At 62.1% G+C, this 25,044-nt stretch overlaps 2 protein-coding genes across 6 annotated transcripts; both read left to right on the plus strand.

Annotated features, from left to right (window-relative positions):
• Positions 1 to 1,696: 1,696 nt before the first annotated feature.
• Positions 1,697 to 11,660, plus strand: EPN3 (epsin 3). 5 transcript variants are annotated; one of them, XM_049812080.1, is made up of 10 exons: positions 1,697 to 1,897; positions 4,666 to 5,321; positions 6,127 to 6,245; positions 7,927 to 8,010; positions 8,298 to 8,405; positions 8,508 to 8,592; positions 8,842 to 9,150; positions 10,052 to 10,162; positions 10,591 to 10,812; positions 10,938 to 11,660. In XM_049812080.1, exons 2-10 carry the CDS (start codon positions 4,751 to 4,753, stop codon positions 11,255 to 11,257), a joined length of 1,929 nt encoding a protein of 642 aa, XP_049668037.1. In that variant the 5' UTR covers positions 1,697 to 1,897; positions 4,666 to 4,750; the 3' UTR covers positions 11,258 to 11,660. The 5 variants fall into 5 exon arrangements, with proteins under 5 accessions (XP_049668037.1, XP_049668041.1, XP_049668040.1 ...); XM_049812081.1 differs by lacking the exon at positions 1,697 to 1,897 and adding an exon at positions 2,652 to 3,265; XM_049812082.1 differs by lacking the exon at positions 1,697 to 1,897 and adding an exon at positions 3,327 to 3,437.
• A 388-nt stretch (positions 11,661 to 12,048) lies between these two features.
• On the plus strand, positions 12,049 to 23,420 carry SPATA20 (spermatogenesis associated 20). The gene is made up of 16 exons (XM_049812079.1): positions 12,049 to 12,151; positions 13,259 to 13,396; positions 13,664 to 13,728; positions 14,121 to 14,275; positions 14,519 to 14,662; positions 14,936 to 15,137; positions 15,235 to 15,365; positions 15,446 to 15,550; positions 16,059 to 16,133; positions 16,346 to 16,558; positions 16,710 to 16,902; positions 17,695 to 17,863; positions 18,305 to 18,513; positions 18,655 to 18,854; positions 18,978 to 19,058; positions 23,137 to 23,420. The coding sequence occupies exons 1-16, from the start codon at positions 12,120 to 12,122 to the stop codon at positions 23,305 to 23,307; spliced, it is 2,283 nt and encodes a 760-aa protein (XP_049668036.1). The 5' UTR covers positions 12,049 to 12,119; the 3' UTR covers positions 23,308 to 23,420.
• Positions 23,421 to 25,044: the final 1,624 nt, after the last annotated feature.

Genomic DNA, 25,044 nt, shown 5'->3' on the forward strand with positions numbered 1-25,044 from the left:
CAGTGGGATTAGAGCTGGCTTCCACAGAACACCTTTAGAAACATGTACCCCTCATTTACAGGCCTGGTGTGAGATGTGGGTTCTGTCAACAGAGCAGAGACCCTCAGGGCTGGTCAGCCCTGTGCTCTGAAGGATGCGTGGATGCTCCAGTCCCTATAATGCCAAGTCCTAACAGCCAGGCAAGGAGAGTGTTCCTTCTCTCCCAAACCTGGGCGTTATTTGTATTAGTGTTAATAATTTGTGTTGTGAGAGGTGAGCGACCTTCCTGGTCTTCGGAGTTGCATACCAAACCCATCACGTGAGTCGGGGTCTGAAGACACCATAACTATTAGGGAGGCCAGGAAGGGGAATTCCAGGAAAACACTGCAAGCAGAAGGTGACAGTGCATTTCCAGAGGCTTCTCAATGGCTGAGGGGGTCTGGGTGAGCAGGGCCTCCCAGGGCTGAGGGAAATTAGCTTTAGAGCCTTGCTGGGTCCTATTTGCCATGGCAGGGTTGTGGGCCACCTAGCAAAGCAAACGCCAAGTTGGTGCAGCCCCAGTGTGGCTTGTAGGGTGTCATCCCCGTGGAGAGGTTCACTTTGCTTATGAAAAAAATCAGTGCTTGAAGAGGGGCAAGCTGGCTGCCTCGGCCATCTGATGCAGGTGAACCGGGAGCATTGGAAACAGAGGAAGAGGAAGGCCTGGATCTTAGGCAACCATGAAGAATGCTTCCCGCCACCTGAACTGGGGTGTTCTCCAGGTTGACCCGGAGGACGGTTGGGATGCTGGAGGTGTTCTTCTCGCAGGCTGCAGCTGGATGCACGTTCAGCTTGCGGGGCTAGAGCCTGTTGGGAAAGTTGGGCTGATGAGATCTGCAAAGCCCCTGGAGGCACCTGGCCTCGCCACTGCCTTCTCCCTGCGACCTAAGGCAGGGAGACCTTCAGCGCCGGGACCTGGGGCGAGATGAATCTCAGCTCTGCGCGTTGTGCAGTGGGAGCATCAGAAGGAAGGCACGATCCCCCTCCAGAATGTCTCAGCACACAGGAGATGCTTTCCAGTATGGAAAATGTCAGTGATATTAAAAAGATTATATATATCCATAATACTTGAAGGCCTGTCAGTGATTAAAATGGAAGGCAGAGGCCGGGAGAGAGGGGGTGGCATTGAAATGATCGAGAGACATGACTTATTTTGTCATGTCATCTGATGCCTCCCTCTCTCCCCCCCGGCCAGGCTCCGGGAGCTGTTCAGAGCAGGAGAAGAATGCGCTCCAAATTTAGATCCCGGCCAAAAAAAAAAAATAAATTAACAAACCCAAATTGCAACCGTGGCCTTGGGTACCAGAGAGGGAACTGTATTACGGGAGAGGTGGGTGGGTGGGGAGGGTCGGCATCCCTCCGAGCCACTTCCAAGCCCGGGGATGTTGTTTTCTGTCTAAAAATAAGGCGGGGGGGGGGGGGGGGGGGGGGAGGAAGGATATACTAAAGCAAAGCAAGCAGCAGCAAGCAGCGCCTGGCTGGCTGCCAGCGAGGGGCAGTGACTGAGCATTTACAGCATCCCCGCCTCCCGCATGCGGCGGGGCAGGGGTTCGGCGCCGCATCCCCCGCGGCCGGTACCGCACCGCGCTGCACCGCACCGCGCCGCGCCGCGCCGGGGGGCGGGCGCGGAGGGGAAGGAAAGAAGGAAGGGGAGGGAACGGGGGAGGGGGGAGGGGGGTACCGGGGAGGCGGAGCGCCTCTGCCGGTGCGCCGGACCGGGGCTCGGATAGCCCCGAAGGGGTTAAGCCTGGACCTGCCCAGCCAGCCCGGCAACTCGGCGGCGCGCAGCAGGGGCAGCGGGCGGGCTGCGGCCGCCTCCAGCCCGCTCCCACCGGCACCGGGCACCGGGCACGGCGGGGCCGCGCTCCGCTCCGCGCAGGTAAGCGGGGCTGCGCGCCCCTCGGCTGCGGGGGGAGGAGGAGGAGGAGGAGGAGGAGGAGGAAGAGGAAGAGGAGGAAGAAGAAGAAGAAGCGGCGGGGGGGGGGAGGAGGAAGGTTCTGGACGCCGGAGAGCGGCGGGCTGCGGCGGGCCGGGGGATGCCGGGCCCCGGCGGGTATAGCTCGGTGGCGGGGAGACTCCCGGGCCGGGCTCGGGGTCCCCGCGGCGGGTGCGGGTGCGGATGCGGCCTCGGTCCCCGGGCGGGTTGCGGGGAGCCGGCGGCGAGGCCGAGGGCTCCGGCCGGAGCCTTTCCCTGCCGCCCCCTCCATGTCGGGCGCTGCTCCTCCCGGCCCTGCACCTGATCAGGGATGGAGCCAGGCTTTAATCCCCCCCAACGGCCTCCCCCCTCCTCTCGCCTGGCCCCTCTGCCCCCTCCTCCTTTCCCCCATCCCCTCCTGTTCCCCCTCCGTGTTATTCCTCCTCCTCCTCCTCCTCCTCCTCGTCCCCCCCCTTCTCCTCCGCAGTCCCCTGCGCCGGGGCGCGGGGCGATGGGGACCTGTCCCCGCACCCGGGTGTCCTTCTCCCACCTGGCAGCCTCTTGCTCAAGGTCACTGCAGTAATTCCATATGAGCTGCCGGGTGCTGCGGCCTTATCTCCCGCACAGCTTCTGTTTCACTCCCTTTATATTCTTGGGGGGGGGGGGGGGGGGGGCTGGGGGGAGTGTGTGGATATTGCGTTTGATAAACCCCGCTGCCTTTAACACCCCTGGCAGCGCTCCAGCCAGGGCCACGCTCCTCTCCCCCCTGTCCCAGCCCCTGCTTCCCATCTTTTCCCGAGCAGACTTCCCGGGCCATCTCGTGGTGGGCAAAGTTCAGCTGGGATCGGGTCTCCGGCCGGGATGACCGGTGTCGGAACCCGTCACGCAGGACCTGGGGTTTGTCCTGCCGGGAGACCTGTTGGAGGCAGGAGGGACCGTCCTGCCCTGGAGGAGGAGTGCCGGTGTTTGCCGGTGTTTGCCAGGCCGGTGGCGCCTTTGGAAAACGTGACTCTATCTCCTGCCTGGGAGCTGGTGGAAAGCAGAGCGTGGAACCAAGTCCCGGAGGACTTTGCCGTGTCGCTGCCCTTGTTCCGAAGGCGTTTCCGTGCCAGGCGGGCAACGGCGTTGCTGTCCGCACCGTGGGCTCTCCCGGCGGGATCCAAAGGCCGCACTGACGGGCTGCATTGCGAAAGGGAATCGATACAGGGAAGCGTCTCGAGAGAAACTCCGGCCGCCTGCGAGCGTGGCTGTGCCAGGATCCATTCTGACTCACGGGGGACGTTGCCGGCGGAGCCGTGGGGCGCCCGGCCGCTGGCCCGCGGGAGCAAGGAGGTGCTGGACTGGTCGCACGGGTTGTGTGGGAGCGTGGCGGGCACCGTGCGTGGCTTGTGGGCACGTCAGCACGGCCCCGGCCCAGCTCCGGCAGGAGGGAGCGGTGTCCCGAACCGGGAGAGGGCCGGGCACGGCACGGCGGCTGCGGTCCAGGGAGGTACCGGCACCTGAGGTGGGTGGCGGGATGGACACCGGTAATCGCTGTCTGCAGGCACTGCTGCGCAGGGGAGATATTCCTCTGCCCGCAAGCTTTATCTCTTTGGACAGGGAAAAAATTGCCAGTGAGTTTTGTTGCAGCCACGGTGGGAGCTCTGGGAGCAGCCCAGCTCCCCAGCCCTGCGGGGCCGCCCTGCTGAGGGCAAGGCAGCTCCAGGCAACCTTTGCCTCCTGGCTTTGCTTGGCCCTCTGAGAAAATGAGAGTAAATGGTATCTTCCCACCGTGCGGGGAGAAGGTGAGGATTAGGACTAGCACCGAGCAGAGGATAGAGTTGTGATGTGCTCACCTGAAGACGGGTCCAGACTGACCCACGTCATTTTGCACCTGCATCGGGTGCAGAGCATCCCAAGGGTGGGCACTGTCCGCCGGGGATGTTCCAGGGCAGCTCCCAGCTGCGCCAGCCCCTGCCACCCCGGCCCTAGGTCTGTGTGTAGAGAAGGCTCAGGTAGCTCAGGGTTTTTGGGAGGGGGGGGGGTTGCGTTATCCATTCTGCTCGCTGACCTGGCGCCGGAGGTTAGCACCCCGAATTCCCCACCCCGCAGCAGCACGCGGTTCTGTACCTGCAGCCTCTCGTGGAAGCCAAATTACTGAGTTTGTTGGGAAAACCCACCCGAGTGGCTGCCAGCACGGGTAAGTCGTGGCAGGCTCTGAGTCACGACGGGATTTTGGTTTTGCACAACGCATCTTTGGTGGCACTGAGAACCTTGGGGCGATGGCTGAGGCGAGCGGGGCGGCGTGCAGCTGCAGATAGCGCACCTGGGGGTACGGGGGACCCCCTGGTTGGCACGCGTCCTGAGGGGCCTGAAACCAGCTTTGCCAGGATGGTGGGGATGAGGCAGCCGGGATCTGGAGGAGGGAGCTGCCATTTTCAGGTAGTTACTTTTAGAAGCAGAAGTGCAGGGTAAAATCTCCTCCAAATGTTGCTGAATCCAGAGCCAAATCTCTTGGCAGCTCTGCAGTGCTGGGTATCGGCTTGCTATGAGGTTTTTTTCCCCTTGAGCATCCTGCATCCTGCATGTCTTTGGGTTAGCGAGTAGTGGCAGCCCAGCAAGGTGCACCTGATGCCCCAGTGATGGGCACTTCCACCTTGAGAAGCATCCCAGGTGCCAGCTGAGGGCTCTGGGGACAGGTTTCGGTGGCTGGGGTGATGCTGAGGTCTCCGTGTCCCTGTTCCCCTCTGCAGGCACCGGTGAGGCTGCAGCCGTGACTGCTCATCCCTTCTTCACCATTAGTGCCCGCCGCCGGCGGGTCTTTGGCACCGCACAGCCATGACGACCTCGGCGCTGCGCCGGCAGGTGAAAAACATCGTGCACAACTACTCGGAGGCAGAGATCAAGGTGCGGGAGGCCACCTCCAATGATCCCTGGGGACCCCCCAGCTCTTTGATGTCAGAGATCGCCGACCTCACCTTCAACACGGTGGCCTTCGCCGAGGTCATGGGCATGATATGGCGACGGCTGAACGACAGCGGCAAGAACTGGCGTCACGTCTACAAGGCCCTCACCCTCTTGGACTACCTCATCAAAACCGGCTCCGAGAAGGTGACCCACCAGTGCCGGGAGAACCTCTACACCATCCAGACACTGAAGGACTTCCAGTATGTGGACCGCGATGGCAAGGACCAGGGCATCAACATCCGAGAGAAGGTGAAGCAGGTGATGGCGCTGCTGAAGGACGAGGAGCGGCTGAAGCAGGAGCGGGCGCACGCTCTGCAGACCAAGGAGCGCATGGCCCTCGAGGGCATGGGCAGCGGCAGCCACCAGGTCTCCTACGGCCGCCGTGCATCGCCCTACGGTGACGACTACGGCCGGGCGCGGGGCTCGCCCTCCTCCTTTAACTGTGAGTGTTGCTGACGGCTCGCTTGGGCTCACTCGGGCTCGCTGTGGGCCGGAGGCAGGAGTTGCATTTGGATTGCACCTGCCTGGTGCCCAGCGCTCTTTTCCGCCTTTTGGGGGGGGTGGTGGTAAAGCTCGTCTGTCCCGCGGGCAGAGGTTTGGCTGGGCCAGTGGTGAACCCCAAGAGTGGTGGCAGCTGGCGGTGCCTCAAGCCTTAAACCCACAGCTTGTTCGTGGTAGGGAGCTCTAACGTGGGGCTACGTCCCCTGGGGAAGCCACGAGCCCTAAATCCACAGCTTGTTCGTGGTAGGGAGCTCTAACGTGGGGCTACGTCCCCTGGGGAAGCCACAAGCCTTAAATCCACAGCTTGTTCGTGGTAGGGAGCTCTAACGTGGGGCTGCATCCCCTGGGGAAGCCACGAGCCCTAAATCCACAGCTTGTTCGTGGTAGGGAGCTCTAACGTGGGGCTACGTCCCCTGGGGAAGCCACGAGCCTTAAATCCACAGCTTGTTCGTGGTAGGGAGCTCTAACATGGGGCTACATCCCCTGGGGAAGCCACGAACCTTAAATCCACAGCTTGTTCGTGGTAGGGAGCTCTAACGTGGGGCTACGTCCCCTGGGGAAGCCACGAACCTTAAATCCACAGCTTGTTCGTGGTAGGGAGCTCTAAAGTGGGGCTACGTCCCCTGGGGAAGCCGCGCTGTGGAGCTGTGGGCATTGGGATGGGGGCCTGGACGAGGCTGCTAATATGCTCCACAAAATACCCTAGTCCTGATGCCACCCCTTCCCCTTTTCCTCTTATCAACCAGCATCATCCTCGTCCCCACGGTTTGCCTCCGACCTGGAGCAAGCGAGGCCCCAGACGACGGGCGAGGAGGAGCTGCAGCTGCAGCTTGCGCTGGCCATGAGTCGGGAAGAGGCGGAGAAGGTACGGGTGGCTCTGCCTGCCCCAGGGCACACGAGGCCGGGCATCTCCCCGCACCTTGCCTTGTCTGTGGGCACGGTGTGTCATTTCCCTGGGAGGAGGGAGGATTTTGGGGGCTGGCCGAGGCTGGTGCATACACCTGCAACTGCACCAGGCTGCTCGCGCTGTGCCCGGTATCCAAAATCACCAGCAGGCAGATGGAGGCACGGGCTGTCCCTGCTCCCCGTCCTTGTACCAGCGGGGACAGCACAAGGCTGGGAACCATCCAGCCTCACAGACCCCAGGGTGAACTTGTGGGGGGTCTTGATTCACCGCAACCCCCCCAAACTTGACTGCCCTCTTCCACTGAGGGCTTCTGGTCAAGCTGCCCCATTTCTCTTGCCTTCCTGCGGAGGTTTTAGGAGACGATGCCTTGCCCAGCGCTGCGGTTTGCATGGTGGGTGGGGGGCCGGCAGTGTCCCTGGGACTGTGCACTAGGCTGGGGGCTCAGTGGGGCTGGGTGCTCCCTCCCACTGGCTGGTCCTTTCAAACCAGGCTAGAAGGAGCTCTGGAAAACCACACCAGGAGGAGCTGAGCAGGGATGCAGGCAGCAAGCGAGCTGCTGTCCCCAACCATGAAACCTCCCCCAGGGTTGTCTCCTCTCCTATCAGCTGGCCACAGCCCCTTTTCCACCAGGGACGGCTTATTTGCACACCGGCTGAGATTGCCACCGGCTGGCACAGCCTGCGTGGAGCATGTGGGTACGGCCGGACACACAAAGTCAGAGGGACGTGGTGACGGAGGGGCTGTGTGCCCAGGCCAGTGGGCGTCCTCCCTGGGGCTGGCACCGAGCACTGCGAGCTCAGTCCTGCCGGGGCAGGGGACGTGCTTTGGAGATGGTGCTTGCTGCTGCCCGTCTTCCCTTCCTGATGGAGGCTCTTTTGGAGATGGAGCAGAGCATATATCCCTATTTTTGTCCTGGAATTGGAGTATTTATAGCTTCCACAGGCTGCTGCAATGAGCACTGTAGGAACATGCTCTTGAAAGTGTTGCCTGTTGGAATCCATCTGGGCTGCGCATACGTGTGCATGCTCACACACGCTTGTACAGGGGTGCACACATGCACACCCCCACTAGGGTCCCCATTCCCAGTCCCAGCTGGTCCCACACTGCTGGACAAGCATCATGGGGTGGTGATCAGGGCTGCCATGGCAGTATGGGGACAGCCTCTGCCCAAAAGCTGCCTCAGATCTGTGTGCTTTTCCCACAGCAGAGCAGGGCCAGGCAGGATTCTCGTACCGAGGCCAGTCGGCATCCCCAACCCTCCTCCCGGACAAGCTGCCGGGGCGAGGGGACGCCTAATCAATCCCCTCTCCTCTGCCAACTGCATCGGAGTCCCCAAAAACCTCCCGGGGGAGATGCTGGATGCCTAATTTAGGGTTGTCCCAGTCTAGATGCAGAGGCAGGTGATGGGGTAGGGGAAGGAGCTGGGGTAGAGGCCCCAGGGCAGCCTGAGCGGGAGCTGGGTTGAGAGCGTAGGGGCACCAGGCTGGGGGTACACAGCCAAAGCCGGATGGATGGGCACAGAGATGCTGTGCAGGCAGGTGAGGGTCTGCAGGAGAGGTGGTGGTGAGGACAGGGACCTCCAAGCAGTCCTGCGAGCTGAGGGCAAGCTGAAATGTCACCCCATTTCCTCTGTTGGCAGAAGCCACTTCCTCCAATTTCCAGTACAGATGAAGAAAGGCAATTGCAGCTAGCGCTCGCGCTGAGCAAAGAGGAGCACGAGAAGGTACCTGTGCCCTGCAGCCCCGGGTGCTCCTCTTTCCTTACACTTGGGCTTCTCTCTGGGGCGCCGGAGCCCGAAATGCCACCTTTCTCCGCCGCCTGCTTTGCTTTCGCTGCTCTGGGCTGTCTGCTGAGCGCTCTCCCAGCGGGCTCAGCCCCAGAGGAGCCATCTGCTCGGATGCTGGGACTTTTCGGGGATGCGGTGGCAGCTCCTGTGCTCAGTCTGTCTCCTGGAGAAGGTGCTGGCTGCAGGGTTGCTGAGTTCATGGACCCTGTCCCTTGTGCCTGCAGGAGGTGAGGACTTGGCAAGGGGAGAATTCCCTGCTGCAGAGAGCCTCGGAGGAGACTACCCAGGGCAAGGAGGAAGAGGAGGAAGAAGAGAAGATGAAGAAAAGCCAGGTACAGCACTGGGGGCCAGGTACAGCCAGCCTTGGGCTCCGGGGTGATCCCACAGGTCTGCCCTGGGCTTCCCTCACCTCTTTATTCCTTTTCCGTTTGCAGTCCTCTATCCTGGAGCTGGCAGATATATTCGGGCCGGCGCCAGCCCCCTCCAGCCACACGTCTGCTGACCCGTGGGATATGCCAGGTGGGGGCAACTCACAGGCTGCCAAAGATTGGGACAGTGGCAGAAACCTCTCCCTTGCCTCTGTCCCTCCCCAGTCCCCAGGAGCTCAACAGTAAGGACCTCTTGCTTCTCCTCCCACTGCTGCCCGGTCCGTTACATGCCTGGGTGGTGCTGCTGGAAGCTGTGGTCCCCTGGGCACATCCCTGCCGCTCAGCATCACTCTGTGCCCTGAACCATTCCCCTCTTCCACAGCTTCCCTTCTTCTTTCAGATATGAAGCCCAAAGCGGAGCCGGCAGCCTCTGCCTGGTCTGGTGCGACTGACCCCTGGGTGCCGGTCCCAGCTTCTGGCGGGGAGCCCCTCTCCCAGGCGAGCGCCTCATCCCAGCAAACCTCTGCTGGGCCCTGGGATTTCCCCCCTGGCACCACTGCAGCCTCTGACCCTTGGGGGAAGGCACCCTTGTCTTCTGGCTTCCCTGCTGCAGACCCCTGGGTGACGGCATCCCCCCCCACCCAGGTCTCTGGTTCTACACCAGCTGCCGACCCTTGGGCCGCTGTGGCCGAGCAACCTCCTAATGCTGGTAAGGGGCTCGATGATGGGCGTTTTGGCCTTGCTGGGGATGGCGGGCTGCGTTGGCCATCACTGCCCTCCTGCAAGTGGGTATCCTGGGGTGCTCCCCCCTTCCTCCCGCAGCCAGCTCTGCAAACACCCCCCTGCGCTGCTCTCCTGCCCTGCAGCGGGACCTCCGCTCGCCCCTCGGCATCCTGAAAACTTCAAAGAACTTTTAGGCTTTATCTCCGCACAGAATAGGCTGCTTTAATTAACATGGCACAGTTAACGGAGCCCTCCCGTGGGAGCGGATCGCAGCCACCGCACCGTTCCAGCAGCAGGGTGATGGTGTGTGTCCCCACCGCTGATACCTGTCTGTCTGCTCACCCCAAACCAGCCCTGCGTGTCCTGCCGGGACGGGACGGTTGCTGCTCGCAGATGCCACGTTGCAGATGGGGAAACGGTTGTAGGAGTAGCCTGTGTTTCAGAGCTCAGTGCCGCTCTCGGTTCCTCCTCGGTGCTTCCTTTGGCCCCGCGGAGATACCGTGTGTTCCACCCTCAGTTTTGGTCCCTGGGGAGGAGAGCAGAATCTGGCCTGGGGGCCAGTGCTGGTTGTTAAAGCTTTCCTGCAGACCTGTCCCCTCCGCCTGTCCCCGCTGGGGCTGGCAGCTGCAGGGGGATGGCTGCGAGCGGTGTAGGGTCTGCCTCGGTCTGCAATGACCCCCAATGGTCTGGCTCACCTTAGCGCCCCCCCCCCCCCCCCCTCCCCGGGCTGGTGCACGTTCCTGACCCCCAGCCCCGTGCCCCCCCACCGCACGCCCTCTTCTCTGTCTCCTTGCAGGCAGCCGCCCCTGCCTCTCTCCTGTCCGTACATCTCCTGCCTCTCACCTCCCCGCTTGCTCCCCTCCTTGAGTCTCACCTCTTCCCCCCAGCTCCAGGGGGGGACGCTTTCGACCTGTTTGCAAAGCCGCCCGAGCCAGCCGAGCCACCGGAGCAAGAGCCCTCTCAGCCACCCTCCTCGGCCAAGTCCAACAGCCCCGTCGGTAAGAGCCGGGGGAGCGGGCAGGGACCGATTTGGGCAGGTGGGGACAGGGACCTGTCCCTGCCCATCGCAGAGAGGCAGCTCCAGGGCTGGCCAGGCTGTGCGTGGCTGCTTATGGCGTGGCCAAAGCATGTTGCCACCTGCAACCACGCGTGCCGTGGGCTTGGGCTGCCCCGTAGCCGAGGGGGCAGCTCCAGGCCCTGTGTGTCACCCATTTCCCAACCCCGTCGCCTGCCGCGGCGGCTCAGGGGGGGAGCTCGGGCACGCCACACCGCAGCCTCAGCCCCACCGCGCCGAGCTGTGACCTGGGGCGAGACGTGCCATTAGCTGCCCTGTGCGGTGACAGGGGGATGCCGTCACCCTCAGTTTCTGACCACTGGCTCATGCGACTCATCTTCCTGCTCCCCCCCCCCCTCCCTCCAACCCCAGAGCTGGACCCCTTCGGTGACCTGTTCCCCAGCACCAGGCAGGATGGAGCGAAGAGCTTCGACCTTGCCAACCTGGCCGACTCCCTGCCTGAATCCGGCAAGGAGCGGAAGGACTGTAAAACCCCCGAGGCCTTCCTCGGCCCCGCCGCCTCCTCCCTGGTCAACCTGGACTCCCTGGTCGCTCCCGCACCGGCCTCCAAGACGCGCAACCCCTTTCTCTCAGGTAGGTGCCAGTGCTGCCGGCCGGGGCCTTCCCTGGGCTGGGCGGAGGGGTGTTTGGGGGAGGAAGAGGAGGAGGATGGGGGGGTGACGTGGCTGCCCTGACGCATCCCATCTTTTCCTTGCTAGGTCTGAGCACGCCGTCCCCCACCAACCCCTTCAGCCTCGCCGAGCAGCCCAAACCGACGCTCAACCAGATGCGGACCAGCTCGCCGGTGCCCGGCCTGCCCGCCGCTCTCCCCGCCAACTCCATGACCTACAGCGCGTCCCTGCCGCTGCCCCTCAGCAGCGTCCCCGCCGCCGCCGCCGCCCTCCCCGCTTCCGCCAGTGCCTTTCCCCAGGCCGGCACTTTCCCCGAACTCCCCAGCAATTTGCCGCAGCCTTTACTACCGCTGAGCGGCCCCCCGGCCCCACCGTCCGCTCCGGGGGGGCTCAACCCCTTCCTCTGAATCCTCTGGACGTGTAGACTCTTGCCCCTTCCCCGGCTGTTACAAACCCCCCCGGCCTTTCCTTCCACCAAGACCTTGGGGGGGGGGGGCCCAGCGGTTCGCTAGCTGCAAGGGAGGGTGCCCCCCACGCCAGCCCCTTCCCCCGTGCCTGCCGGCTGGGGGGGCAACCAGCATGAGCCCCTGTGCTTGACAGGCAAGAGGGACCCCCCCCCCCCCCCCCTCCCCGGTCTCCCCGGCGAAGGCCAAGAGCCGCGGCCTAGGGGCCATGGTGGGGCCCATCCTAAGGACTGTGGTGGTTTTGGGGGGCTCCGGTGCAGCGGGCCGGACTGGTGCATGGGGTCTCGCTGCTGGATGGGTCCCCCCCGGGGTAGAGGGGGGCTTTGCCTCGGCACCTGTGGGGAGCTGGGGCTGGGGGGAGCCGCGGTTACACCCACCCCACCCCCCCCCCCAACCGTGCTCCTCTCCCCGGGGTCCCCGGCTGGTTTGCGCTCCCCTGGCTGTTGCTCGCCGTCCCCCGCCCGCCCCTCACCCCTCTTCCCGCTCGCTGTGGCCCCTCAGCCCCCTCCCCGGACCCTCCCGAAGGAGCTGCGGGCAGGGCCCCCGCGGGGGCAGCCGGCTTCCTCGCCCGCTGGCGGGGGCGAAGTGGGGTTGGGGGGGGGGGGGGGCACCGGTGCTTCGGCGCTGCTGGAGCGCGGCGGCTCCAGGGGCTGCCTGTGAGACAATAAAATGCTCTGACGGACCCGGTGTGCGGCTCCGGGGGAGGGCAGGGCCCGGCGAGGAGGCCGGGCTCGGGGCGGGGGACGGGGACGAGGACGGGCCTCGGGCCTGTCACGGGAAGCGGCGGCAGCTCCGCCCCGCCGCCATGTTGGCGGCGCCGCTGCGCCGGGCCCGCAGGTACCGGGTGGGGGGGGAACGGGAGGGCCGGGGGGGCTGCGGTGGGCCGCGATCGCTGCGGCACTTGACAGCCCTTCGGCATCGCCGCTGCCTCCCCCTCCGCCCCCCTAAATCCTCTCTGCGACCCCCCCCCATATCCCCCGCGTCCTCCCGGCACCTCCCACATCCCCCTAAATTCCCCTCGCACCCTTGCAACGCCCTGGATTCATCCCGCGTCTTCCCTAAATCCCCCCCTGCACCCTCCCGAATCTCCCCTAAATCCTTTCAGCACTCTTACACCCCTCCTGTATTCCCTAGCGTCCTCCCTGCATCCCCCTGCGCTCCCCCAGATCCTCCCTGCATTGCCCCAGATCCCCCCTGCGCTCCCCCAAATCCTCCCTGCGTCCCCCCAGATCCCCCCTGCGTTGCCCCAGATCCCCCCTGCGCTCCCCCAAATCCCCCCTGCGCTCCCCCAAATCCTCCCTGCACCCCTAACCCCCCCGCATGACATAGCATCCTCCCTGTACCTCCTCCCTGCACCCCTCTCGCACCCCCTCTTGCACCCCCACACCCCAGCCCTGCATCCCCACCCAGGAGGGTCTCTCTGGTCCCCTCTGGTCCCTCGTTCCCCTCGCCACAAAAAGCCCGCGCCCTGACCCCGCACCTACCCGTGCACCCCCCGGGAGAGGATTTTCCTCCCTGATGACACACGGGTCCAATCCTGCAGATGTTGCTCCCTTACCCACAGCTGTGGGGTGTGACTGTGCCCCTGAAGGATGCTGGTGGGGGGCTGGGGGCTGGAGGGGAGGGAGCCCGGGGATGGCAGTCGGAGGAGAACAGCCTCACCTGAGCCTCCAGCAAGCGGGGAGGGCTTTGTAGGGTCCTGGGGGGCGACAGAGGTGGACCAAGCCCCAGCCCAGGGGCTAAAAGTGGTTTTCCCTGGCACAAGGAGCAAATAGCGGGGAGCGGGCAGCGGCACCCCGTCCCGGGGCTGCGCTGGGCACCCGCAGGAGCCGGGGTGATGGTGGTGCTGGTCTGGGGTGTCGCGGCTCTCTCCAGGGGCTGTGCTTTGCTGTGGCGGGCGAGGAAATGATGAGCCTATTCGGATGAGCCTATTCGGTGTCGCAGGTGCACGTTTCTAACTGGGAGCGTGACCATGGCCACCGGGGGGACAACCAGCCCCCCCAGCGTCCCTCGTCACACCAACCGCCTGATTAACGAGAAGTCCCCCTACCTCCTGCAGCACGCTCACAACCCTGTGGACTGGTAAGAGCGACTGGTGCCTTTCTCCCTCCTCCTCTCCTTTGCATCCGTGGGGCTGAGGGACTCGCTGCCATGGAAGCGGTGGCAGGCGAAACAGCCTGGCCTCCTCTGCGGCTCCCCGTGGACTCGGGGTCCGTGCTCCTGAGCCAGCCGTGCCCCTGGCTGTCCTGACCCCTCTCCACCAGGCAGCAGATTCTCAGGCAGCTTTAGAGGAGTCCGGGTCCCATCAGCGGTGACCCCTGAAGCTCCTTTCTTGTCTTCCCTCCACAGGTACCCTTGGGGTCAGGAAGCCTTTGATAAAGCAAAGAAAGAAAACAAGCTGATATTCCTGTCAGGTAACCAGAAACAAGACATATTTCATGTTCCCATGTGTTGTTCAGTAGGTGACCAGATAAGCTGGGCTGCTGGTGTGTGAGTAGCCGTGTAGGTAAGGACACTGAGCACTAAGTCTCTGCTAGCAAGAGAGGGCCACATGCTTTAGTAGCTCTCTCTGAAGGTGGGCTGCATCAAGGACCAGAGGCCTTGGCCAGATTTTAGGAGCAAGAGCTGGAAAGTCCAGGAGGCCCTGCAAGCATGGAGGCCTTTCTCCTCCATCTCTTCTCTGGGAGGGTTGGGCAGCTGTTGCCATGTCAGGGTTCCCCACCACTGAGCGATCTCCCCGTAACGTGTGTCCTGCTCCTTGCAAAGAGCAAAGGGCCTTTCCTCACTTGCCTGAGCTTGTTTTCAGTTGGCTACTCCACCTGCCACTGGTGCCACGTGATGGAGGAGGAGTCCTTCAAGAACAAGGAGATCGGGGAGATTATGAACAAGAACTTTGTATGCATCAAAGTGGATCGTGAGGAGCGGCCAGATGTGGACAAAGTATACATGACCTTCGTGCAGGTAAGGGAGGCACGGGCAGAGCTCGGGAGGCTTTGAGTGGCTCTTTCAAGATGAGATTCATGGTTGTGTTCCTCAGGTGAGAAGAACCAGTATGTGAGCTGGTCTGAATGAGGCCATGCTTGATCACAAGGGTGGAGGGAAGCACACGTCTGTCCTCAAGTGAGGCACTGGGATGTGCTGGAGGGTTACAGAGCAGAGGGTGCCGCTTGCATGACCTTGGTGCACCCGTGATTTGTCTTTCAGGCAACCAGTGGTGGAGGTGGCTGGCCGATGAGTGTCTGGCTGACTCCAGACCTCAAGCCCTTTGTAGGGGGGACGTACTTCCCACCTGAAGATGGAGTTCATCGTGTTGGCTTTCGGACTGTGCTGCTCCGAATCGCAGAGCAGGTACGGAGCAGGAGTGGCATAGCAGACAGTGCTCAACCAACGGGGCTGCAGGGAAATTGGTCTGGGATTGATGGGTGACTGAGTTAAGAGATATAGTCATGAGAAACGGTAGCCCAGAGGACATGTCAGAGCTTTGGCTGGGTTAGAGATGGATTGGAACTGATCTGGGGAGGAGGACTGAGAACTGAAGGTGCAGTTTGGACTGGTGCAATGCAGGAAGCAGAAAGAGAGACAAAAAATGGAAGAACTGACTTTTCTCACTCTGCATCTTAGTGGAAGGAGAACAAAGAGGCCCTGTTGGAGAACAGCCAGAAGATCCTGGAAGCATTGCTATACAGGTCTGAGATCCATGTGCAGGGCCAGGAGTCACCCCCACCATCCAAAGAAGTGATGGCCACCTGTTTCAAGCAGCTCTCCAACTCTTACGATGAGGACTACGGTGGCTTTTCCGAATCCCCCAAGTTCCCCACCCCAGGTCGGTCTGGCCTCTGCTGCTGAGCCCTGCCATGGGGCAGGCAGCGCCGGGGGGCAGAGCCCACCCCACAGCCTCCCACTTTCTCCCTGTATTTCAGTGAACTTGAATTTCCTCTTCACGTACTGGGCCCTGCACCGAACAACTCCAGAAGGTGCCCGGGCACTGCAGATGGCTCTGCATACCCTCAAGATGATGGCCCATGGGGGCATCCATGACCACATCTGTCAGGTAGGAGGAAGGCCTCGGGGGTAAACCCCTGGCACATCCAGGAGGCGTGGGGTGGAGACGTGTCCACTTGGTTTTTGCAGGGCTTTCACCGCTACTCCACCGACCAGCACTGGCACGTCCCTCACTTTGAGAAGATGCTGTATGACCAGGGGCAGCTGGCAGCCACGTATAGCAGAGCGTTTCAGGTACAGCCGTGGCATCCCTCTGCAGGGGGCTGTCCCTCAGCACGCTGAGTGCTGGCTGGGGAGGTCTGGCTTGGTTTGGGGAGCAGCTTCGAAGCCTGTTCCCCAAGATGTTGCCCATCCCATGGGCGTGGAGTGGTCCCATACTCCTCTTTATCTCCTGGTTTTCATCCAGAAATGCTGCACAAATCCATGACAGTGGAGTCCCAGGGTTTCAGGGTTTTGAGCATAACGGGGGAGGGATCAGCCTTCTGGCTGGTCTTTGCAAGTCAGCAAACACATGCTGCTGCCTGTGATGTTGGTATAACTCCAGGGTTGCTCTCCAGTGCCTGTAGATTTCTGTCAGAGATCTTACTCTGAATCCATCCCACGTTTAAAGTCCCTGGACTTTCAAATGTGTTTCCCCTCCTTTGCCAGCTCTTTAAATCTGAATCTCTGATCATATCTTGCTGTGTCTCCTGCCTCCCCGCTGCCCCTTGTAACATTGACATCCACCCCGTGCCTCCTGCAGATCTCTGGCGATGAATTCTTTGCCAGTGTCGCCCAAGACATTCTGCTCTATGTCTCGCGGGACCTGAGTGACCCGGTAGGTTGTTCCCTGGGCTGGGCCAAAGGGAGCCATTTACCCTGCTCTGGAACATGGCTCGGGGCTGCTTTTCCCTCCCTCCCTTCCCAGCTGAGCTCAGTCTGGGGCACTGCTGTGGCTTGCTGGCCAGATTGCCAGCCCAGCAGTGATGGGGAGTTGGCTGAAGGTGCTGTCCCAGTAACAGGAGGGTCTCTCTGTTGCTCTTATCCCAGGCTGGAGGTTTCTACAGTGCGGAAGATGCTGATTCCTACCCAACCACTGCATCCGAAAAGAAGCGAGAAGGAGCTTTCTGTGTGTGGACAACCGAGGAAATTCGGGCTCTCCTTCCTGACCCTGTCGAAGGGGCCGCAGAGGGGACGACCCTGGGAGATGTCTTCATGCACCACTACGGAGTGAAGGAGACTGGCAACGTGAGCCCCATGAAGGTGAGGGAGAACAAAGACCTGCCTGGTACCAGGATGACTGGTGGGGGACCCGCACCCTTGGGCATGGGGGGATGGCAGAGCAGCCCAGAGCACTTGGGGTCCAACCCCTCCTCAGCCCGGTGATGTTCGTAGAACGGGGCATTCCTTTCAGGACCCCCATCAGGAGCTGAAGGGCAAGAACGTCCTTATTGTTCGATGCTCCCCGGAGCTGACGGCGTCCCGGTTTGGGCTGGAGCCGGGGCGGCTGGGTGCTCTCCTGCAGGAGGGCCGGCGGAGGCTGTCCACAGCCCGGGCACAGCGGCCGCGGCCACACTTGGACACCAAGATGCTGGCAGCATGGAATGGTGAGAGGTGGCTCAGCTCTGGGGGTGTGTGCCTTGGCTGGACCCCTCCGCGGCTGCTTGGGGCCAGCACGCTTTTGGGGGGCTTGTTGCTATGAGTCCTGCTGGGACTGGAGAGCCCCCCATAGAGGTGGTGGGTGGGCTGGGGTCCGGGGCTGTGGGAGCACCTGGGGGAAGCAGCCCCAAACCTGCAGGCCGTGGGGCTGCTGGGCGTCGGGATATTACTCTGGCTTTATTTTCCTCCTCTGTTGCCAGTAGAGAGCAGCAAAACCCTTCCCCTGGCTCAGCCCGGCTCCCCCAGTTGGGCTCTGGGGAAGGGGACTAGGTTGGGGATTCAGGACCCAGGTGGGGAGCAGAGCCCACCTCTGCTGCTGCATTAGTGGTAGACCACAGCTCTGTGTCCGTCTGTCCAGGTGTCCTGCAGCAGGTAATAACTGCAGTACCCCAGACACTGTTCCCAGCAGTAAATGCCTGGGTAGCTGGGTCTGGAGCTGGCGTGAGCTGGAGTTACACCTCGTCCTGCAAACAGGAAGACTCTCTTAAGCCCTGTTTCTTCCTGCAAACAAAGGCTTAGCTCTTGCTGGCCTTGCAGCGCTCTGCCCCTCTCTTCGGTGACAGTAAGTGACTTTCTTAGTGGTTTGAACTGAGTGGGAGAGCTGGTGGCTGAGCCCTGACCTGCCTAGAACCCCAGGGAAGACGAGCTTCCTGCTGAGCATCCTTTAAAGGAAAGACAGTGACACCCCCACCGGTTCCTTGTGCCCCCCTGAGCCTGTCCCCGTGTCTGTGCCTATGCAGGGCTGATGATCTCGGGCTTTGCCCAGGCTGGGGCAGCCCTGGCCGAGCAGGAGTACGTGAGCCGGGCTACGCAGGCAGCTGCCTTCCTGCGGAGACACCTTTTTGACCCTGCCAGTGGGAGGTTGCTGCGGAGCTGCTACCGGGGCAAAGACAACACGGTGGAGCAGAGGTGAGCATTGGTACAGAGAGTGTCTACAGACCGACTGGCCACCCCCCAGGTGCTGCCCAGGCCCCAGGTGGTCCCCTCTCTTCCAGGCAGGACTGAACTTGGAGGGAGGGAGGCTGTTTGCCTTGCACAGAACTGCCTCCGGTGCAGTCTGGGATGGATTAGTGCCCCCCACCCAGTGAGGAAGAATTAAGGTCAAATCCTTTCCTGATCCTCATCTTCCAAGTTGGCAGGAGCCTTCCCCTGCCCTCCCCTGCTGTACAGAAACCCGGGGCTGAGCCATGTGATGACTTGGCACAGCCACCGCTTAATCTTGGACTGAGCTCTGAGGTGGCATCTCCTCGGGTTGCAGAGACCAGTAGGTAGGGCTTTGCTGGGTTGGAGAACATTTCCCACCTGGCCAGTGTAGAGACCCTGATGCTCCTTCCCTGTCTGCCACTGCAGCGCCGTGCCCATCCAGGGCTTCCTGGAGGATTACGTCTTTGTCATCCAGGCTCTCTTTGACCTGTATGAAGCCTCGTTGGAGCAGGGCTGGCTGGAGTGGGCCCTGCAGCTCCAGCACATGCAGGACAAGCTCTTCTGGGACCCCAAAGGGTTTGCGTATTTCTCCAGCGAGGCTGGTGATCCCTCTCTGCTCCTGCGCCTGAAGGATGGTGAGCTCAGGGACATGGCCCTGCTCTCCATGGGTTATGGTGTGGGGCAGCTTAGGGAGGGCAGGGGTGATGCCTGGCTGGAGGAACAAGCTGTGGGGTGGTGAGGCACTGGGCTGATGGAGGAGCTGTTTTCCCCTGCAGACCAAGACGGAGCAGAGCCCACTCCCAACTCTGTCACTGTCACAAACCTGCTCCGAGCAGCTTGTTACTCCGGCCATACAGAGTGGGTGGAAAAAGCCGGGCAGATCTTGGCTGCCTTCTCAGAGAGGCTGCAGAAGATCCCAATAGCCCTACCAGAGATGGCCCGGGCCACCGCTGTGTTCCATCACACCCTCAAACAGGTATGGGCTGGGGCTCATGTGCCCCTTACGGAACCTGCCGCAGGGAGAGGGCTTGGCGGTGGTGTGGGTGCAGTCACAGCTCTCTGCTTTGTCTCTTCTGCCACCCACGCTCTCCCCGGACAGGTGGTTATCTGTGGGGACCCCCAGGGAGAAGACACCAAAGAAATGCTGCGCTGCGTCCACTCTGTCTTCAGCCCAAACAAGGTAGAGGTGCCAGCCCTCCCCAGCCCCCTGTGCAGCTGCTCCCTGCCGCCGCCTGCATTGCCAGTGCCTTCATCCTTTCTCCCAGTGCGGCTGTAGCGTCCGTCTTCTCCCTTCTGGGAAGCATCCTATCCTTTCCATATTCGTAACCACAACTGGTAGGGCCACAGCTGAGCCCCTGCACCCCTCTCCCTGGCACAGAGCGCTGGCAGCCCAGCCCAAGGAGCGGCTGCAGCAGCGGCTGCTGTCGCTGCCGGCTGTTTACACTGCCCTCAGCCTGAGCCCAGCATCCCCAGCGCTGCTCTCCCAAGGGAAAACCTTTCGTTCCGGTGCGGATGTGTCATGCCCGGTGTGGATGTGTCATGCCTGGTGCAGATCCAGCCAGTGTCTGGGTCACCTTCTGCCTGGAGCCACCCTCGCATCCTTGGGAAACGGCAAGGCAGTACCTTGCTCTGGCTGCGGGTACGCCTGGCTGGGAGGGTCTGGCTTTTCCCAAAAGCTTTGCCCCCAGTTGTGCTGTTGCCGTGCACTGGGGTTACCGCCTTGCTCTGCTCGTCTGCATCACTGCACAGAGATGCGTCACCCGGTGCATCCCACGCAGGGGCCGTGCTGCCTCGGGGTCGGAGCTGTTTGCCACCGCGGAGCTGGCAGGGAAGGGCAGTGCGGCAGCCGGCGCCCGTCACGTTTGGTGGGCAGCCCTGGGGATGGATGGCTCTCGCCTTGGCAAAGCTGTCAAGTCGAAGGAAGCAGGGCTGGGCTGTAGGCAAGGAGGCTCAGCGTTTCAGCCTCTGGACCGGATTCATCCCCGCCTGTCGGGGTCCTGGTGTCAGGGACTGGCACGTTGAGCCACAACACGTGGGGAGCTGGCACTGAGGCCAAAGCATCAGTTTCCCTCTGTAGCCCCAGCTGGGGTGAACTGGGGAGTGCTGAGCCATCGGTACGGGGTCCCCTGCTCCGTCCTCATGTTAGCTCAGCCCACGGAGGCTTTCATCCCTCACCCTCTGCTTACATGCCCCGCAGCGCTCAACGCCGGTGTTGGAGGACAGTCACCGCTTTTGCCCAGGCATATGGGTGGGGGACGCAGCTCTCCGTCCTCCCTCTGGCATCTCCTGTCCAGCAATGCCCTCAGCCGTGCCTGTCCCCGTGCCGTGCGCGAGGCCTCTGCTCCCACCCTCTTCCTCTCTCCCTTAGAAGGATTACAGCGGGTGACCCAGTTTGCAGGGATGGGAAACGCCGTGGTGGCAGCGGGTAACCCAGTGCTGCTGCTAATAACCTACTCCCTCTCCCCGCAACTGGTTCAGCCATCGGTCCCCCGAGTCCACGTGGACTCCGGCAGGGGATGCAGCCAGCAGCTTCGGGGTCCTAAGCAGAGCAAATAGCGCAGCCGTTGCCTCTCCTCTCATGTGATTTGGTTCCCTCCTGCTAAGCTGGTAACAAGCCTGGCTGTTGGGGGTGCTCATTCCCCACGGGCAGGTCTGTCTGCCCTAAGTCGTTGTCTTCCTCGGGATAGGGAGGAAGAGGAGGGCTGGGCGCTCTGGATGGATATTGCTATGAGGGAGTGAAGCCGTGGGGGGCTGCAGTTGGAGGCTGGCAGCAGAAGTCGAGCCCCTGCTAGCCCCTTGCTGGGCATCCCTGCTCTTGCGTGTTCCTCATGTTGCGATGGTGGGATGGATCAGGAGTTGTCCCTTTTGGCAGCTTGGGTTTGTTTCCTGGAAGAAAGAACGTGGCAGGAGGGGAAGGCTCTCTTTCCAGAGGAGCACAGCCCTGTAGGTATGTGCTTCCCCAAGCATGAGTGTGCAGGAGCGGTAGGAGCTGAGCTCCTCTTCGACCTTCCTCAGCCCACCTCCCTCCTGCTCGTTCCTGCCATGAGAGCTGCCTGCGCTGCTGAGCCTGGCTCCAGCAGACAGGGTGTCCCATCGCGGTGATGGCTGCTTCTCCCTGCTCTCACCGAGGGTGAGCGGTTGGATCTCTTCAGCATCATCTGGGTGGAATGAAGGGCGACAGGGAGCGGGTAGAGCCGCACTTCCCCTGAGCCGTCCTGCCGGGGCTTCGCCGGTGCCATTCTTCATGGCCAACCTGATCTCTGGCAGTAGCGATGGCTCCTCACCTTGCAGAGGGGATGGAGAGAAGGGAGGAGAATCCCGCTGCTCAGAGAGTCACGCTTCCTTTGGGAGCAGCCTGCTGCCTCCCGACAGCCATCCCTCTTTCTGTGCTGCATCGCACAGAGATGTGGGTCCTCCTTTTCCCAACCCGCCTTCAGCCCCCTCCAGCTGCACCCCAGCTCTCCTTCCCCACCCCGAGAAGCTGCCTGAGGCAGAGCAGCTCCGGGTCACCCGCTCCGGGGACACGACAGCTTTGGGAATCGCCTTTGCCAAGGAGATGGGGAAATGTCACTGCCGTGTCCCCTGCCGCCCCTGCTCCCTCAGTGCCGGCAGGGCGCTGGGGGCTTGGTTCGTTTGCAGGAACACAATTAATTAGGTCGTTCCAGTAATTAATTCCTTACAAGCTTCACATTGAAATCCTTGCTGTAACGAGATGCCGATGATAAGATGGCATTGAGGTCGCAGGTTTAAATGGACCCCGCACCCGGAGGAGCCCTTTGCCGCAGGCACCTGCCGCAGGGATGCGAGTGCTCCAGGGGCGATGCCGGAGGTGCTCCCCAGGGGTCCCGGTGCCGGGAGCAGAGAGGGTTGGATCCCTGCTCCGGGTCTGGATCCCGGCTCCTGGTATAGATTCCTGCCCCGTTAATGGTCTTTAGGGTAATTATGAAGGATCCCATTATCTCCTCAGCTGCAGAGCGCTAAGCCTGCCGCTTGCCTTCATCCTGGCCCTGCAAGAGGACCTTAGGGAGCTTGTGAGAAAAATGAATAATGAATTTCAGATTGGACATGAATTGGTAATTAATCACTCCTGGAATTAATTCCAGACAAAGGCGAGGGGGGGAGGAGGTTGGGGGGGGGGAGCAGGAGGCAGGCAGGGAGTCGGGCTGAGTCAGAGGTGGGTCAAGGCAGGGGCCGAGCGGGAGATGTGGGGTGGTGGGGGACAGGACGGGACTGCAGCAGCCGTTATCGAGGACAAGGGCTTGGGGACGTGGTGACCTCCTGGGGATGCAGGGGGTAAGGGTAGCCCCTGCCAGGCACGGGTGAGGCGTCTCTGCTGGGTCTTGGTGCTGGGTTTGCTCCTGGCCCCGGGGCCGGTGGCAGAGGATGCTGCGTGCCGGGCGAGCGATGCCACGGTGGCAGATGTGCGTGCTGGGGGTAGTAGCGTGAGCGACGTGAACCTGCGGTGAGCGTGCCAGTGTTTGGTGGGCACCACCGTGGGCGCACACACGGGGCTGGGGCCGGAGCCGGAGAGGGCAAGGGAGAACCATGTGTTCCAGCAGTGGGATGCTGCCTTCGTGCTTTGGATCTTGGGAAGGGCCGGCGTTTTGCTCACCCTTTGCATCCGTGTGGGCACCAGGCTCCCTGCCAGCTCCTGGCCTTTCCCCTGATTAGCCTGCAAGCCCTGAGGCTTTAACAAACATTTTCCCTTTCAGAAAAGCTAATTATCACGGCAGCCCTGTCATCACCCCTGGCTGGTTCTGCCGTGTCAGCCGGGAGAGCCCCTGACCCACTGCTTGCTGGTGTCTGAGTTTTTTTGGGAAGCATCTGGAGAGCAGGAGGAGTTAGGCTGCCGGGTGGGACGGGGCGATGCCGCAGCTGGTGCTGGGGTTGGGGCTGCCCCTGGGCTGCGTGGGTGTCCCCAGGGAGCCGGCTGGCTCCGGCAGCCCCACTCCAGGCCGTTGTGTGCCGGTCCCTGTGCTTCATCCCCAGTTGTCGGGTGTCTGGAGCAGAAAAGGGAGGCAAAGCTGCCGGGGATGGCGTGGACCACACGCTCCCTCCAACACAGGCGCTGGGGATGTGGCCACCGTGGGACCCTGGCAGAGGGCTGGCATGGGTCCCCTCGGCTCCCGGTCCCCTTCCCTCTTCGGGCGAGTGCGTGGGGGGACGCTGCCAGCGCTTGGCATGTGTGTGGGGAGGGAAGGACCAGCTGGGCTGGCACTGGCTCTGCTGTCCAGCTCTCCCAGCTCCTTCTCCGGCAGGTGCTGATGCTAGCAGATGGAGACAGCACTGGGTTCCTCTACCGCCAGTTGCCTTTCCTTGCATCCCTGGAGAGGAAGGACGGGAAAGCCACCGCCTATCTCTGCAGCAACTTCGCCTGTTCCCTGCCCATCACCTCTCCCCAGGAGCTGCGTGGGATGCTCTGCTCGTGAGCCCCTCGGCCCCTCCGCCTGCAGGAAGGCAAGGGGGACACAGTCTGTCGCGCCAGCCTGGGGACATGGGAGACACCCATAATAAAGCTACCTTGGGCATCAACTGCCTCCTGGATGGTTCCTGGCAGCACAGTGGGGCTGTGCCTGCAGCGGGTCAGGCTCTGCTTGCAACCACTGCTCTGGCAGCATCTTGGCAGAACCGGCTCTGCTCCCCGGTGCTGGTTTTGGCATGGCTAGGAGACACCCACTGAGGAGCATCGCCTCCCCCTGCACATGTGCTTGCTCCTTGCCTCTGCTCGCTGAGGAAAAAGAAAACAAATTAAGTATAAATCCCAGTGTTAATGGAGAAGTCGGATGGGAAAACTATTAGGGTTCCTATAGCAACCCAGGGTAACATTGTCGAAAGCACCTGGATGACTTGGGAGTCAAGTGCTTTTGAAAGTGTTACGGTTACGACAGCCGCGCTATTTTTCCATTACAGAGTAGATCGTAACATACATTAAGTTAATACACGGTGCATGCAGAAAACCTGCTGATTACCGCAACTGATGAAAATGTGCCATGAGACCCAGCCTAAGCCCTTCTAAACAGCTAAACATCTCATCCTGGCTTTGCCAAGGCTGCGGAGACGTGGTTCAGCTGGAGAAAACACTTTTGAAAGTCTTGTTTGCTTCGTAAAAGCCTAATACCTGTGTCTGCGCTATGGGATGGGGCTGTGCTGCTTCCCCTGGGACCTGTGGCGAGGTGGGGAGCTTCCCCGGGGCTGGGGTGGCTGGAGGGGGCAGGTGCCGGGGCTGAGGATGCCGGGAGCTGGGATGCCGGCGTGCCCCACGGCTGTCCCGGGATTCCTGAGCATCCCTGTGGGTGGGTGCCCCTGCCCCACACTGCCCCGGCTGGGGGGTCCCCAGTGGGGATGGCAAGAAGGGAGATGTCCGACCCGCACCCCGGCTGGGGCCGTCACCGAGGGTAGGAGCCGAGGAGCTGGGGACCCCCAAGCCTGCTGGCAGGAGGGCGGCCGGCTGCTGCTCCGTGCCGGGGAGGCTGGCTGGGCTGGGCTGGAGCAGGCAGGGACGGATGGCTGGTGAGGTAGGTTGGCTGGGGCTGCATTTTCCAGCTGGGTGCTGAGGGTGGGTGCTGCTGGACAGGGTGCTCAGGGCTGCGACTGCTCCAGCCTGGCCCCTGCCTTTGCTTGCAGAAAGTTTCGGTAACAGCACAGGAAATAACCCTAAAAATGCCTTTCAGCCAGTGTTTGAGGAGGGAGGTGTTTGCTCTGAACTTGCCTGGCGAAGCCGAGGCCGGACCGAGGGTCTCGCCCAGCCTCACTGGGTGCTCGGCCGCATCCTGCCGACACCAGCCATGGGGACGGCGCTACCGGGTCTTGGCACCTCTGTGTGCCGAGCAGCGGGAGATCGCCCACCCCGGCAGAAGCGGGACGCTGTCGCCAACCATGCAGACCCCCTTTGCTGCAGCATAAACTTCATTCTCCCTCTCTTCCCCCTCATCCCTCCTCCTCCTCCTCCCTGCTTCCAAAGGGACAAGTCCCATGTTTTCAGCATCCCTCTGACACCCTGGGGCTCCCCCGGCACGCCAGCCCGCACCCGGGGCCGGCGGGATGCCGTCATCTGGCAGGAAAGCGGCGCTGAGGCGCGCTGCCCGCCAGCTTTCCAGTGGGTTGTGCCAGGATTTGGGGGTAACCAGCCTTTGAAGTCAAAGAGGAATTTTGCACCTCATCTCATG

This window comes from Accipiter gentilis, chromosome 10 (genome assembly GCF_929443795.1).
Source record: "Accipiter gentilis chromosome 10, bAccGen1.1, whole genome shotgun sequence".
Taxonomy (NCBI): domain Eukaryota; kingdom Metazoa; phylum Chordata; class Aves; order Accipitriformes; family Accipitridae; genus Astur; species Astur gentilis.

What these genes read in the sequence shown, in the direction of transcription:
- EPN3 (XM_049812080.1), top strand. Translation starts at nt 4,751, where the DNA reads ATGACGACCTCGGCGCTGCGCCGGCAGGTGAAAAACATCGTGCACAAC. An exon ending in AGAAGATGAAGAAAAGCCAG is followed by an intron (nt 8,406 to 8,507) that starts GTACAGCACTGG and finishes TTCCGTTTGCAG; the next exon opens with TCCTCTATCCTGGAGCTGGC. An exon ending in TGACCCGTGGGATATGCCAG is followed by an intron (nt 8,593 to 8,841) that starts GTGGGGGCAACT and finishes TTCTTCTTTCAG; the next exon opens with ATATGAAGCCCAAAGCGGAG.
- SPATA20 (XM_049812079.1), top strand. Translation starts at nt 12,120, where the DNA reads ATGTTGGCGGCGCCGCTGCGCCGGGCCCGCAG. An exon ending in CGTATAGCAGAGCGTTTCAG is followed by an intron (nt 15,551 to 16,058) that starts GTACAGCCGTGG and finishes TGCCTCCTGCAG; the next exon opens with ATCTCTGGCGATGAATTCTT. An exon ending in GATGCTGGCAGCATGGAATG is followed by an intron (nt 16,903 to 17,694) that starts GTGAGAGGTGGC and finishes GTGCCTATGCAG; the next exon opens with GGCTGATGATCTCGGGCTTT.